We start from the raw sequence: 15,392 nt of genomic DNA, 5'->3' as shown, positions 1-15,392 counted from the left end.
AATCTGATCCAGTTGTTGTGACCAAATAAACACAAATAAACACTGAATGCCAAAAGTGGAGCACACACTGGGTGAACAATGGCTTCATTGGTTCACTCCTTGCCATAAACTGTACATTTATTAAAGGTTGCTTTGTTTACCTCAGAGATGATTCAGCTGTCAGTTTATAGGCTGACTGTGAAGTGAAGAAATGTTTAAATGGATAAAAGAAAGAAGAGAAAGGAACGTTATCCTCACAACACAGCCATCAAAACAACCATGTGCATTCAAACACTATAAACATGAGTTAATAAAAGTCCAAGTTCATCTGTGGGTCAGATCTGGTTAGATTTTAACTGTATATTAAGATGACTCATCTCTGCATTTTGGACTTTGGCAATGCAACCATTATGCTACATCTGCAGATCTTGGAGAGCGAGGGTCCAACTTTGAGCAGGAAGTTCACGAGGCATTTCTAGGACTGTCAACAAAAACAACAAAGAAATCACTTGTCAGGTAGATCTCAGTGTGTGCAGGTCGAGGCTTTTTCTTTTACTTTCCATATCATGTCTCAGTGCATGCCACAGAAAGCGATCCTGGACTTTATATCTCATCATTCTTTGTTAAAATATGCCTAAAATAATTCCCCTTTATTTACAGGTGATACACTGACTTCACTGCATCTACACAAAACATGTCTGTCAACCTCAATAAAGATTATTTTTGTTATTACTGAACCTGTTGATTCATGTTAGTTTCAGATGCTGAAGCTAAGACACTGAGTCCTCTCAGCTACTGTCACTCTTCAAGACTCTGAGGTGGTCTGAGGTCACTTTGTCATTATCACTACCTGCTTATCAGACTTGATGAGTCTCTGTCAGAGCCATAGACTGTCTATGGTCAGAACCAGGAGAAAAAAGTAGCTGAAATTAGGCTTCTATTTTGAAAAACAGTCTGCAGAAATCTTGTATATATACATATTTTGTATTTCCATGAAAGTCTGTCTAAATTAAGACAAATAAAAGGATCATATTGTCTTCCTTTTGTGCACGATAAAGCACTAAACTCCAGTTTTAACTTCAACCTGCTATAGTGGACATAGACAAGTAATCCCGCATGAATTCTATTTGAGCTAGAAAGGTTGCATTTCCTGAAAGCAAATGCATTGAAATGCTGAAGCTGAAGGCTGAAAGCTGTGAAACACAGCTGAACATGTGGAAGAGAAGTAGAAGTAGTTGAAGTGGAAGAAGTGGAAAAGGTAGAAGAAGCGGAAGAAGTGGAAAAAGTAGAGGAAGCGGAAGAAGTGGAAGAAGTAGAAGAAGTGGAAGTAGTAGCACCTATAAAACTGCTTGAACTAACTACTATGGAAATGTCTAACCTGTGTGTCTGTGTGTGTGCGTGTGTGTGTGTGTGTGTGTACATGCTTGTGTTTGTCACTCACTGATGAGGTCATCTTAATCATTGGTGTGTGAGAGTGTGTGTGTGTGTGTCATTAGTTGTTGCCATGGTCATAGGACCAGCTGTGTAACTGCTGTGTGACAGTTGATTAAGAATGGGATTCATAGGGAAAAGTACGGTCTACATATGCAGACACTGTGCGATAACCGTAATAGCTATCAGAAAAAGGATTAAACCGTGAGCATCACAAGACCCCGATGAACACAGTGATGTGTTTTTCATGTCTGTACAGTCAGAAATGTGGTCAGGGCAGCAAGTTAAGAAAGGTGAACCGTTTGCTGCCTTCAAGAAATATTTAACATTACAGCAGATGGCAGAGCAGAGAGACTTGCTCTGAAAGTTGGTGACCTGCTGGCTCAACGGTACAATGTTTTGCTTTAGTTACCTCTTTGACAGAAGCAGGAGAAGACAGGGAACGTTTTGATGTCTTATTTGTGTATGTGGAGTGAAATTTGTGGATTTTCTGGCAATTTTTCCACAGGGCATGTCACATTGTTTTCCCAGCCTGCCCACTTTAAGATTTGAACCTCTCACTCTGCTCATCAGTGTTCCATCCCACACACAAAGTAAGGAAAAAGCTGAAACTTGATGAATTTATAAACAGTGAAATCTCAGAAACTGTGAAAGATATCAAACAAGTAAATCATGTGTAGATAGCCGAAAGTCTTGTGAACAGTTTAAAGTGTGAATGGAGTCTATAAGTGAACGTATGCTGAAGCTATAAGCTGTAGATGTTAAAGAAGTTGAAGTGGATTTGAAGATTCCGCCCCATCTGTTTCAATGTTAAAATAAAGTTAAAATAAAGTTGAATAATTCAAAAAGTATAAGGGCTGAATATGTGAAAAGATAGCCTGAAAGAGGTGAAGGAGCTGAATAGTTTAAAAGTTGAACGGTGAAAATTGGACAACATTTGAATGCTGACTCAGCATTTCAACATAATAAATAAATAATCACACAAACACCAGAGGAGCTTTCAATCTTTAGATTTTAAAGGAACAGGTTTATTTTTTTACAAAACATTTTAAAGAATTCAAGAACAGACAAAATCAAGTGAAAAATCTACCAAGCTTTCAGGAGCAGACCGATGTCTGCAGATTTATGAGGCTGTAATTATAAAATGTTAGAAAATTTATAAACATTTGTACAACCAAAAGCATAAAACACATCCCTGGTGTTCTTCTTCAGAGACAGTTGGCTGTGAGGTGACCATAAACAGCAGATAAGACATGTCATTCCTTTCATTGAGGAACGATTTAGAGTCGCTCTTTACCCTCCTGAAGGACAATTATCTCAGTTTTATATACATCAGTTCTCAAACACACTCCAGGATCTGAAACCCACTGAACAAAGAGAGTAAGGCTGTGAAGCGTGGGGTACGTTAAGAGTTTTGTGTTATACACAGAGCAGATTTTTGTCTTGTGAGCATTGCACAGTTTCATTATTGTATCACAACGCAGCAATTAAAAATCACATCTGAATCAAAGTTTCTCCAGACGACAGGAGACAGAGTCTGACATCAGTCTGCATCTTATTTCATCTGAATCTGTGCGTTCACAGTTCAGTGCTCGAGAAGCTGAAGCTCAGAACATTAAATCAAACCGTAGAGGGCATCAACACATTGTGATCCTTCAGCTGGCAGCCTGGAGCTTTGCCTTACTGTACGTTATCACACACCAACCGGTGAGTCAGTGTTTCAGGACTCAGACGCTGCTTCTACTTCCTGAAGCGCTTGAACAGAGGGTGAACGCCCTTTCCTAGAGAGGCTTTGCTTCCTCGACTCTGGTACTCCATGTAGATGGTGTCGTCTGCGCCCGACATGGAGCTCATGGTGCCGGTTCGCCTCGAGAACTGATAGAGAGAGAGAAGGAGATGTAGGAGTGTCGTTAAACACATTACAGCAGCTGTAAGAATACAAAGGTATTTACGTTGATATGCTCTTTGAGTTTGACTTAAGTCCTCACCTGTGGACGCCCCCCGACCTCTCCTGCCACCACCTCCTCCTCAGCATCCAGGTCTGATGCAGCCAGGACCTTCTGGAGCAGCTGCTGTTGGTCATCTCTGGAGGAAAACATCAAATCCTCCTCCTCCATCCCGGCTAACTTTGTGATCACCTGAGAGAAGAAGAGACGAGATGATATCTGTGAGCGGGAATGTCGTTTGAGACTATTCTAAAATGATGCTTGTACTGAGGGAGCAGGAGCAGGTAGACTGGATCTTGCTACCCGTCTATCCCCATCTATCTTCAAGCTTGGTGTTTGCATGTTTTAGGTTGTGTAACTTATTAAGAACATGTTGTGAAATTCGTGCAGAACACACCTTGAAGCTGTACCCCTGGTCCACCAGGAACCTCTGCCTCTTGGTGGAGTAAGCCATCTCCTGAGTGTCCTGCGACACCAGTGAGTAGAAGTAAGCGTTGTACTCCTCAGCGACCATACCTGAAGGAGCAGGGAGGTTAAATAAATTACTGTGAATGGAGGTAAACAACAAAATAACTTCATCATGTGTGACTCGTGTTGCAGGTTGTCTCACCTTTCTTGGCTCGTAAGACTCTGCCGAGCCTCTGGGCCTCCTGTCGTCGTGATCCTCCATGAGAGGAGATCTGGATCAGCACGTTGGCTTCTGGCAGGTCAAAGGAGGTGTCTCCAACCTGTTTCACAAAAACACTGATGTGAAATCCAACAAATAATCACTTAATCTCAAACTTAACGCAGACTCTCTCAGGTCACTACTCTGGAAAAGCACCTCCTGCATTATTTACAGTCTTGACTTTATGTTGATCCGTCTCAATCAGCCTAATTTCTGCCCTTTCTTTGTTCTAAATCTGCTCCAGCTCAGCCGGGGTGTGAGGATATCCTCAGTATCCAGCCATACGTTCACACTTGGGTTGAGATAAGGACGCGGCCAATCCGGGACATTCAGGTTTCTGTTTTGAATCCACTCCTGAAACTTGAGGTCATGTTCTTGTTGGGAAACACATTTCATGACGGTTCTGTGCGCCTGAATTTTTGCTCTCATTGATCCTTCTACACAAACAAAGGAGCTTCTACAGGAAATGTAAATCCTTCAAGGAAAGTCTAAGCCTTGAGGAAAACCTACCCGACACAGAAAGAAAACTGTAACACACTTTTCTTTTTGCTGATGATCGATTTGACGACACACCAAAGAATATTCAGTGACTTACAGGCGGAAATACAGACGTGCCATGAGCTGCACCTTCAATTTACAGGTGTATTTCCTCTACAAGCATTTAATCATTTCTATTTTCTTACAGTGTGTCTGATTTTCACACAAACAAGAGCCCATCATCTATCATTTCCACATTCTAAAGTCAGCTAATATGTTATTGTAATTAGTAATCTGCACTGTTTTCTTTTAATCTAAATAAAGATTTTGCTTATCATTTAATAAATAAACACAAAGTTTTTGATCAAGTTTTAATTTTAAAACTGATTCTGTGAATCTGTGAATTGAGTTCCAAAAATGTTCACAGTGCCAAAACACTTTCCATTATTTTACTTCTGCTTCTCTCTTGTTCTCAGTCGCTGTAAAGCTCTTTAATTGCATCTGATTTGTATGAAAGGTGCTTTATAAATAAAGCTATATTGATTGATTGATAATCGAGGAGCCAAAGATTGAAATCTGGCACAGGAGCACAGTTTCGTAAAGCACCTCAGAAGCGGTGATGAGTGATGGAGAAGCTCTGTTAGTTTCTGTGCTACGCAGGAAGTATTAGAATCCATATGTCCATCACAATTCAGTGACAAGAAAAGCACATGGATGCTTACTCTACATATATTCTCACAGTAAAAAAGGGGAAATATGAGTTTGTGTGTTTTTATAATGTCTGATTTACAGTTTTTCTCAATTGTTTACACACAAATACTGGTACTTGAGACACAATGACCACAACATGTAACCCATGCACCAGCCCCCTGAACCAATTCTGCTAAACTACAAGCACAATTCCTGCTTTACACTCAAATTGCAGTTCTAAAACACACTTTTTTCAAAACACTACACACAATTCTCTGCATTTGGCACAATTTTCAGGAAGAAAATCTCTTCTTTTCACAAGGAACACACTGTCATTCAAAATCTAAAGTTAATTGCCCTACTATGCACACTGACTCATCACATGGGCAAACACCTGTCACACAGTTTTACATTTAGTAATCAGAGCTATATTTCCATCTGCTGCTTTGCCAGGGAAAGCATTGCTTGTGATGTGGATGAGGTGCTGTGGCCAGACCGAAACAGAAGAGAGGATGCAGCGTTTTTAATGTTAATTTTTTACTGCAACTGTATACAGTACATTCTTCTGTTTTGTATGTAGACCAATGTATGTGCAACTTTGTGTTGGTTGGGATGTACACTGTTTTTTTGGGGAGTAAAATAAAGTATATTTGTTACCGTGTATTTGTGTGTTTTGAGTATAAAAACAATATTCTAAAATATTGTACGACACACTTATGTATGTACTGCCTGTAGTAAGTGTAACACTGAAAAAAAAAAAGGCCTAAGTCATTATGATGAATGGAGAAGAAGTGTTTTCCATTCATCATAGTGTTTTACATTGAGCACATTAGTGTTCAACTGGTTCTTATAATTGTATATTCATATGGTGGTTTGTGTGTGTCATTTGAAAACGAAATACCATTTTGAGAAGAAATAGCATTGTTCTGAATGTAAAGTTTCATTTTGCAGGAGAACTGAGGGGTTTTGCCCATTGTGTGTGTGTTTTTTGATTTGTGTGTAGAGTTCTGAGAGTATGAGGCTTGCTTTCAAAAAATGAGAAAAACTGTAAGAGCTTGCTGCAGCCCTCTCTGCACCCGTACTCCCCGTGTCCACACAGGTGCAGAGTGGAGGCAATTAAATGATAGTTAACTAGAAACACGGCTGTGCCCTCTACTGGTCACATGCTGCAAATTGCGGCTGCATAAATTCAGCTGACTCTGTAAAGTAATTATAGATGTATTAGTTTACCTTGGAGATGAAGATAGTGTTGATCTTTGGGTTGTGTTTGAAGTTCTGTAAAATCTGCATGCGCTCGCCCTGAGAGGTCGGCCCGTAGATGTAAGGTCTGCAGAGGAAAGACGAGAAGGAAATAAACACATGAAGAAATCCTGTCTGAGGATAAGAAGTCCACCTTCAGCTCTCTTTGTGAACGGCGTACTTGTTGAGGCGGATGGCGTATTCCTTCAGGGCGAACACGTTGTCAGCGAAGACGATGATCTTGTCGTTGCGCCGCTCGTGGAAGCGAATCAGAAACTGACACGCACGGAACTTGTTGGGGTTCATGGTGTAGAAGAGGATACGCTTCTTTGTCTTTATGGCGACGTACTCCCTGTAGAACTCGGGGGACATCGGGCACCACACCTGAATCACAGGCAAGAGGATATTAATGCTTTGACAACATCTATCAGGAAGTTTACGTGGAGAACAGAGATCCATCGTTCATGTATGACGTGTTTCTCTCCTGGTTTGCTGCAAAACTCACTTCTGCACACTGCACTTTAGCAATGTAGCCGTTGTTCTGCAGCTCCATCCAGTTCGCCTCAAACAGCTTCGGTCCGATGAGGAAGTTTAAGTCCACAATCTTATCATCCTCTCTGACGAGTGTGGCGGTGAGCCCCATCTTACAGTGCGCCTGCACGATGGTGAGGACACGACGAAACATCTTGGCTGTAGAGGAAACGCAGACTCTTAGCTTCTACATTTTCCTCCTGATGTGACTGAATGCATGAATTAAGGTACTCATGGAGTTCACAGTTTCATTGGTAGACTCTGCCAGCTCACCAGGGATAGTGTGCACCTCATCCAGGATGATGAGTCCCCACTCCTGGCTCCTCATCCACTCCATGACCCGCTCAGCCTCCCAGGAGCGCTTGGTGGTGTGACCCAGCATGGAGTAGGTGCTGATGGCCACCGAGCAGCCGATGGGCTTGTCTTTGGCGTCTGAGGTGAAGCGACAGATCTGAGAGTCGTCGATGGTGGACCACATCTTGAACTGAGCCTTCCACTGCTCCACGGACACCGAGGAGTTACCCAACACCAGGCAGCGCTTACGCACCGTGCACGCTGCCGTCACGCCGACCAGAGACTTTCCAGCTCCTGGAGAGCGAAGAGGAGACGGACAGATGGTGATAAAAGACACTCTTATGATGATGTGCAACTAAAAAAACATAATGAGGAGCAGCAGTTTGAGTTGAGGGTGTACTGTAAAGATAAAGAGTTTATAAATCCTTTCAAACAGGCTGAGAAGCATTTATCATTCACACATTTTAAAGTCGTACAGTTATTCAGATGACATGCTTCTCCGTTCTATCACTAAATGTTCCAAAGCTGCCGTCTCACCGCAGGGCAGCACGATGACCCCCGAGCGAGCACGTCCGTTCCCAAACATCTTGCGCAGGCTCTTCTCCTGGTAGGGCCGCAGCACAGCAGTGGGCTTCAGGTCTATGTTGATGTCTGGGTTGACTGTGTCGTTGCGAAAGTCGTACTCTGCCAGGAGGGGGTACTCCATCTGAATACATCGCTTCTGCAGCTCCTCGATCATCTCCTGCACCGGGTCAGAGAAGAGTACGAGAGGTGTGAGCTGGACGTAAAAACTGGATTCAAGCTCGATGGCTGATTTGAAGCAAAGACCCAGAGACCCTTAGAGAGTCCAGTGTGAAGAGATCCCATCTGCTGGTCTTTGCTACTGAAGAAAAAAGTGGACTCCAGTGTTTAAGTTCAATAATTATAAGTTATGCATGATCATATAAACTACTAACCATTTTACAAAGCGTACTGTAACTGTGTAATATTAATTTTCCCTCCTTCAGACGCAGCTGTGAATAAAATGTTTGAATTTTCATGAACTTTTTCAAGAAAAAATCTGGTTTCAGGTTCATGAATGTTTTTTATACTACGTTCCTTTGATTTATATCCTGTAAACTGAACGTGTCATGTTAAAAACTGCTGATTAATAAAAATTGTATTATTTAATATTTTGAAGAATTACAAATATTATGCAAAATGATATGCTTGATTTTTTGTCAGCAGGGATTTTGTCAATTTTAATTATTCATTTTTCTATTTTATTTTGTCAATAATTACAAACATTATTTTAATTAAAATAATATAAAATATATAAAATAATTCAAATTAAATAGAGTGAAATTAAGTTAGCAGACATTTTCTTTCCTTTTTTTTTTATTTGTCATTAATTAAAAAATTCTTCTTTGTTTTATATATTCTTATAAATTATTCTTCCTTTATTTTAACTATATGTAAATTTCTCCCTCACAAGTGTATCCTCTATGATTGACAGCCATTGATTGTAACTTGGTGTTTGAGTCTTAATCCAGTTCTTAGTGTCAGCAGTGATTTTTAGTATGCATCAGAAAAACAGCAGGTAAAAGATGAATTTATCTGTGTGTACCTGGCGAATCTCAAAAGACACAGTCTGAGTCTCTTCCTCCTCTTCTTCCTCTTTATCCATCTGCTCGTAGTAACTGAAGATGTCCTCGGGGACCTGCTGGGTGGAGGCCTGTCCATCAGCAGGCTGCTCTGTAGTGGAAGGGCCTCCTTTGTCCTGAACAGACTTGGAGATCTGTGAGAGGGAGGGGAGCAGGATGAGTTAAAGCTTATGTCAGGGGTTTTCCACACTGCAGAAGATGCTGCTCTTTAGTTAGATGGTGTTTTAATATACAGGTGAGACCTTGAAGACTGTTCAGTTTGCAGCCATGGAACCTTTCCTCACATCCTCTGCAATGTTTGGCTGAATGAATGCATTGACCAACTTTAATATTTAGATTATCTTTCAGGCTCCTTATGCCTTTACTGAGCGAATAAGGACAGAGGATAGAGTCCAAAACTGTGCAGAGAGGAGGCCACAGCATGGGGCAAATGGCTGAGTCTTACACTTTGCAGACTACAGCCTCTGTTCATGGCAATTTAACTGGTTAGAAATCTGCCACCTAAAGCACTGACCAACCTAAGTTTGGAAATCTGGGTTTTACTGCCATCAAGGAGGTGCTCTGTGTTGCAGTTAAACAAGACAATGGACGTCGTACCGCAGACTTGCTGTGGATGATTTCAGTGATGAGCTCTGTGTCCGCTCCGTCTGCAGTGCGGAGACGACATTCACGGATCACGTTATCCTGCAGGAGGCGCTGGATTGTATCAGGGAAGGCACTCTCAACAAAGTACCTGACGACAGGAGAGCAGCACAGTTTAATCAGAGTTCTGAAGAGATGATCAGTGAAGATACAACAGAAGGAATGGATGTTGACTTTACCTGTTGTGCTTCAGCACCAGCTTGACTTTGCCGTAGCTCACTGTGCAGAGCTGCAAAGAGGACAGGAGAGGTTGAATAACTTTGTTTTCCTCTTATGACATCAGAAACTATACTGTCCATCCCTCCTCCCCTCAATCCAAGTCTCACTCAGACCTTGATGAACTGTATGATTCCATCAGGTACAGACGTCTTGCTGAGTTTCTGCAGGTACTCCACGATATCAGAGGTCTGAAGCCCGACGCTGACAGCTGCATACAGGGAGTACGCCGTCAACTTGTACTCGTGGACGTGGTTAGGTCTGCACACCGGCTCTGCAATGGCCACCAAGAAATCCTGAGCATACTTATAAACTGGTGAGAAAGCTTCCAGGAAGATGTGTCCATCTGGAGCCTGAACGAGAGATGAAGGCGGTTAAACAGAGAGGAAGAGAGGGACGATGTTTCTTATAACCAGACAGGATCACACGTCTTACCACCCAGAGGGGGCGTGAGGAGTGATCATTCTTCAGCATCATCTGCATCCGATAGTCTTTGGCTCCATACTCGTCCAGCTTGGTAGTGGACTCGTCCACCGTTTTCCCCGCAGCAGCAGGTATGGCCTCCTGAGACTCGCTGCCACCTGCCTCCTCTTCATCTTCTTCTTCCTCATAGAAGCGCTTTTTGGACTTCTTGTCTGCAGACACACAGCGTGAGTTAGACATTATTTACAAAGAAAAAAACAACAGCAATATATAGACATAAAATTTGATTATATCCGAGCAATTTTATGACAATTAATTGGACTCGTAATTTTTTATGTTTTGCTTTATGAGAATGTATGACGTTTCTGTTTTCCCCAGTATGATATTATAAATATTACAGGAGAAAGGTCCATGTTTACATCTTAAAACATGCAATTTAGTTTATTGTTGATTTTACTTCTTTAATTACATAATTTCAATACTTGAAGGTTGTTTACTCCTCAAGTTGCACAGATATCTAGCCTAATTTTGTGTCTTTAATTTACATCATCTTTATTTTAGTTTAATAATAATACAAGAAGCATGGGATAAGGAAAGTATATATGTATGATAATCTATTAGTATAAGAAATATATCTCATGTAATTTAGTAGGGAGACATGACTAAGACCTGACAGCCTCCTGTTTGTTGTTGAAGCTACTAGCTTGTGAATAATCTTCAACTTTCCCACATATTTAGCTCCAAGCTAATGTTAGCTAGGTTAAACAACACTCAAACAACTCACCCCGGTCGCCTTTATCTTTTTTACCCATTGTACAAACTCTCAAAGAGGTGAAAACTTTCAAAGGCTTCCAGACTTTAGTAAAGCTTGACTGATGTCCTCTCGTTGTAACACAGAATACAGACTGCGTGTGGCAGAAGATGCTGCGACATGTACCGGAGTAAAGTGCGTCCGAAACATGGACGGGTAACTTCCGGTGTGCCCCTCCAGAATAAAATAACTTTCGATTAAAAAAAACAAAAACTTGGCGACCCATGATGGTAAAAGCTGTCGGAATTTATTTGAGTCAGATGAAAAAAGTTAGATTAAAATAATTCAAATTTGTAAAAAAAAAAAAAAAATCTAAAATGTATGAATAGTTTCATAAAGTTCGGTTTTATATATATATCTATATATATTTCTAATTCACTCTTTTTGTTTCAAACAGGTATAACACAGACAAACAAACACCAAAGTCAGAACAGAAGTCAGAATTCCGAAATTAAAGTCAGTATTCTGAGATTAAAGTCAGGATTCTGAGAAAAAAAGTCAAAGTTCTGAGAAAAAAGTCAGAATTCTGAGATTTAAGATTTTTATTTTGAGAAAAAAAAGTCAGAAGTTCAGAGAAAAAATTTTAATCTTAGAATTCTGACTTTTTTTCTCATAACAATAATAATTTGAAAAAAAAATGACCTTCATTTTTTTTTTCAGTGGCCCTAGTCCTCTTCTGTAATAAAAATAAGTAGCATCAGTACAAAAATAAGCGGTATAATAGGAAAAACTCACTAAATGCATTGATTTAAGTGCTTTTAATATCTTTGCTCCCTCTTCTTGGTTTAAGCTTCAGGGTCGCTTGAAACTGGACTGTTTAATTCGATTGGAGGATTTCAAAACTAGGATAAAGGATCATCTGATCAGCTTGTGCACATGTTTTAAAGCTTAACACTGCTAATTTATAAATCAATGTAATAGTTACTTGCCACTGTATGTTTTGTCCTGTTCTATTTGTGAAATTTTTTATGCTGCTGTCTTGGCCAGGGCTCCCTTGAAAAAGAGACTTTGTATCTCAATGGGACTATTCCTGGTAAAATAAAGGTAAAATAAAAATAAAATAAAAATTTGTATTTATTTTTGTCAGTAAAATACCTCACTTCCGGTTTGGTGTGCGTATCATTCACCAGCTTGACCGTCACTATTTACTTCCGGTGTGAAAGGTTAAATTTGCCCGTCGAGGTCCCAGCTCAATTTCCTCTTCTAAGTGTAATTTAATTGAAATACTGAACTTCTTACTGAGTGAGTTATTAGTTTAAACATGTCGTCTGATGAAGATATCGGTCCTGCCCTCCCGCCCATGTTCAGAGACGAGGAGAGCGACGAAGACTCTGACAAAGAAACAGGAAGTAAGACACTAATGATGTGTTTTCAGAGACCTGTAAACATTAACTATTTAAAAAGTATTGAATAAAGCAGAAACATTTACATCAGGTGTCATTTATCTCATCATCGTGTCCCTCTGTGGTAGGTCTTGGTCCTGCTCTGCCTCCCGGGTATAAACGCGGAGCTGGGTCGAGCTCGTCTGATGAGAGCGAGCAGGAGGTGAAGCGAGCAAAGACATCTCACACAGCTGCAGAGGGGTAGGTTTAATATCATATCATCACTTTATTAATAAGTTTCACTGCAAGCAAAATTATAACATTTAACTTTTCAAACAGGGGGCAGAAAACAAAGTCAAAGAAACATGATGATGATGATGGTTTCTTTGGACCGGCTCTTCCACCAGGCTTCAAGAAACAACAGAGTTCACCTGAAAGGTATTTAGATTAATCTGTGATAGAAGTGTAGAGAGGTCTGTTAATTATGGATGTAACTGCATGAGGGATCATGCTTTCTCTGGAGGATGACCTCACTGAGGAGATAAGGCTTGCAGAATCAGTGACATCTTTTAAGTCTCTTCTTAAAACCCATTTTTACAGACTTGCTTTTATCTGACTTCATCCATCTAACCGCTTCAATTTAATTACTATTTTTTGTTTTTATCCAACTAATTAATTGTCTTAAATTGTATTTGACTATTTTATTTGATTATTTATTGTTTAATTTATTATTATTATTATTATTATTATTATTATTATTGTTATTATTATTCATTTATTATTTTAATGTTCCTAATTTATCCTTTTCACTTTTTCTAATTTTCCCGATCTGATGTCGTCCTCCTATTCTGAAAACCTCTTTTATTGTCCTTGTAATGCTTTTATTTACTTATCCATTTTTATTTATTTATTTATATTATCTATTTACCCTTGAAAAACCTCTCAACAATAATTTACTGGTCTATTGTCCCACCACTTCATTCTGTTTAATTTACGTGTATTCTTTTTAACCTGTTGCATTGCATTTTGTTTTGCGATATTAAAAATCCTCCTCGCTCTCCAAATGTTTACTTTGTTATTTGAACCATGCTTTGTTTGTCAAAGCACTTTGTAAACATTTGTTTTTAAAGGTGCTATATAAATAAAGTTATTATTATTATTATTATTATTATTATTATTATTATTATTATTATTATTATTATTAATAATATTATGGTGTTCCCATCAGACCCCCGGTGCTGGGACCAGCTTTGCCTCCTGGATTTCGCAGAGCAGCACATGAGGATGATGAAAATGATGATGATGATGGAGAGGATGCCTCAGGGCCTGCATTACCCCCAGGCTACAAGCCTGAGACCTCCAGCAGCGAAGGTGAGGATGATGATGTGATCGGACCCATGCCATCCAAAGGACCTGTTGAAGACTCTGTGGCGCTGGACTTTGAGCGTAGAGCAAAGCGGATGAAGGACAAGCTGACAGGAGATGTGAGTCCTCCATGTTTTTCCCACTAAGTCACTGTAACAACATTTAAACAGTCATTTGTTTTGTGTGTTATGTGTTTGCATGGATAGGACACTCCTGAAGTGATCGCCAGAGAAACATGGATGACAGAGCTCCCACCAGAGCTGCAGCACATCGGCTTAGGGGCTCGAACTTTCAAGAAGAGGTCGGGTCCAGAGAAGAAAGATCGCTCTATTTGGACAGATACACCAGCAGACAGGGAGCGCAAGGCCAGGGTAAGGAATGATGAACAACTTATCTTTACACTGACCTATTTGTAAGTTATTTCTTTGTTTTTTAACTTCTATTGTTTATTCTTGACCCACAGGAACGCCATGAACGAAAGGAGAAGGGTGAACCAGAACCTGATGAGGATGCTCCACAGGTCTCCATAAAGGATTTGGAAATGGCTGAGAAAGTGTCTAAATATAATGTAAGTAGTGTAACCTCTGCATTCTTGTTTCCTAAACGTCTATATGTTCCGGTGCATAACAGAGATTACCCTAGTACCTACATGTGACTCACCCTCACTGTCTCTCATCAGGACTCTAAGCGTGCTCAGTCTCTGATGAGTTTGCACAGCAAGACGATGAAGGAGAAAGCAAAGGAGAAGGATGACAAACCAGTGGAGAGGAGGCCATTCGATCGGGACGAAGACCTGCAGGTGAATCGCTTTGACGAAGCACAGAAGCAGCGCCTGCTGAAGAAATCTCAGGAACTGAACACCCGGTTCTCCCACAGTAAAGAGAAAATGTTCCTGTGAGAGACTGTCGAGATGGAAGACTGTTACATCTTCCTCTGGCTTGTAATAAGTGGACTTTGTTGGATACTCCTGTATTACACAAATGTTAAACTGAACGTTATGTTGTGTGTGAGGTGAACAAACCTGGACTTAAAGACGTGACAGAAGTGTCGCTGAGTTTAGATTTTTTCAGGAAAAACTGTATTATTCACAGAAATGATACGGTAAGAAACATCAAAACAAATGACATATATATTTTTCATGTATTGATTGACATTTTAGGAGTATATCTTTAGAGTGTTTGAAAATCAATTGTTGAATTCAGCTTGGTTTATATGCATCTTGTTGAACATAAGTCACACTTTGTCATTTTCATGTCTTTAATTATAAATCAATCAGGGGTTATTAAACCCTCAGTAATGTTTAAAACATATAAAGTTAGCATTATGATTAATTCAATGTAACAACCCACTTATAGAGGTGAGAAATGTCCAAAAGTTACAATGATAATCACACAGGAAGAGGAAAGTTGGTACTGAAATGCTGACTTGTTTTTTGCTGCATTAATTCCCCTCCTGTTACCTCCTGTTTTGACAAGTATTTTGATAGATCTTGATAATTCAACCTAGTATTATTGTTTGTTTAGCTCCATCACTGTTTGTTTTTTAATCTGCTTACTAGGATTGAATAGAATTGTTAAAACTTTTGTACAGAGTGCTTTAAAATGTATATTTATGCAGTATGCACCTATTTCATATTTACCATAAACATTTTTCAGTTTCCTTTATGTTCAATAAACTTTTCTCTTTTAAACCTTTATGTGTTTAGTTCATATCCCT

The 15,392-nt window shown here is 39.9% G+C and overlaps 2 protein-coding genes across 2 annotated transcripts; one reads left to right on the top strand and one right to left on the bottom strand.

Annotated features, from left to right (window-relative positions):
• Positions 1–2,404: 2,404 nt before the first annotated feature.
• On the bottom strand, positions 2,405–11,146 carry ercc3 (excision repair cross-complementation group 3). Its single transcript, XM_034680597.1, has 15 exons — positions 10,963–11,146; positions 10,191–10,390; positions 9,872–10,108; positions 9,719–9,768; positions 9,495–9,630; positions 8,861–9,031; positions 7,792–7,996; positions 7,234–7,548; positions 6,935–7,119; positions 6,611–6,813; positions 6,421–6,517; positions 3,967–4,084; positions 3,754–3,872; positions 3,399–3,548; positions 2,405–3,285 (listed from the first exon to the last, which is right to left on the bottom strand). The coding sequence occupies exons 1-15, from the start codon at positions 10,988–10,990 to the stop codon at positions 3,151–3,153; spliced, it is 2,349 nt and encodes a 782-aa protein (XP_034536488.1). The 5' UTR covers positions 10,991–11,146; the 3' UTR covers positions 2,405–3,150.
• Positions 11,147–12,121: 975 nt separating this feature from the next.
• Positions 12,122–15,372, top strand: gpalpp1 (GPALPP motifs containing 1). The gene is made up of 7 exons (XM_034680749.1): positions 12,122–12,338; positions 12,461–12,572; positions 12,651–12,749; positions 13,540–13,795; positions 13,883–14,047; positions 14,140–14,244; positions 14,356–15,372. Exons 1-7 carry the CDS (start codon positions 12,251–12,253, stop codon positions 14,572–14,574), a joined length of 1,044 nt encoding a protein of 347 aa, XP_034536640.1. The 5' UTR covers positions 12,122–12,250; the 3' UTR covers positions 14,575–15,372.
• Positions 15,373–15,392: the final 20 nt, after the last annotated feature.

Source organism: Notolabrus celidotus, chromosome 3, assembly GCF_009762535.1.
Source record: "Notolabrus celidotus isolate fNotCel1 chromosome 3, fNotCel1.pri, whole genome shotgun sequence".
NCBI lineage: Eukaryota > Metazoa > Chordata > Actinopteri > Labriformes > Labridae > Notolabrus > Notolabrus celidotus.
This window is presented reverse-complemented; position numbering and strand designations above follow the sequence as displayed.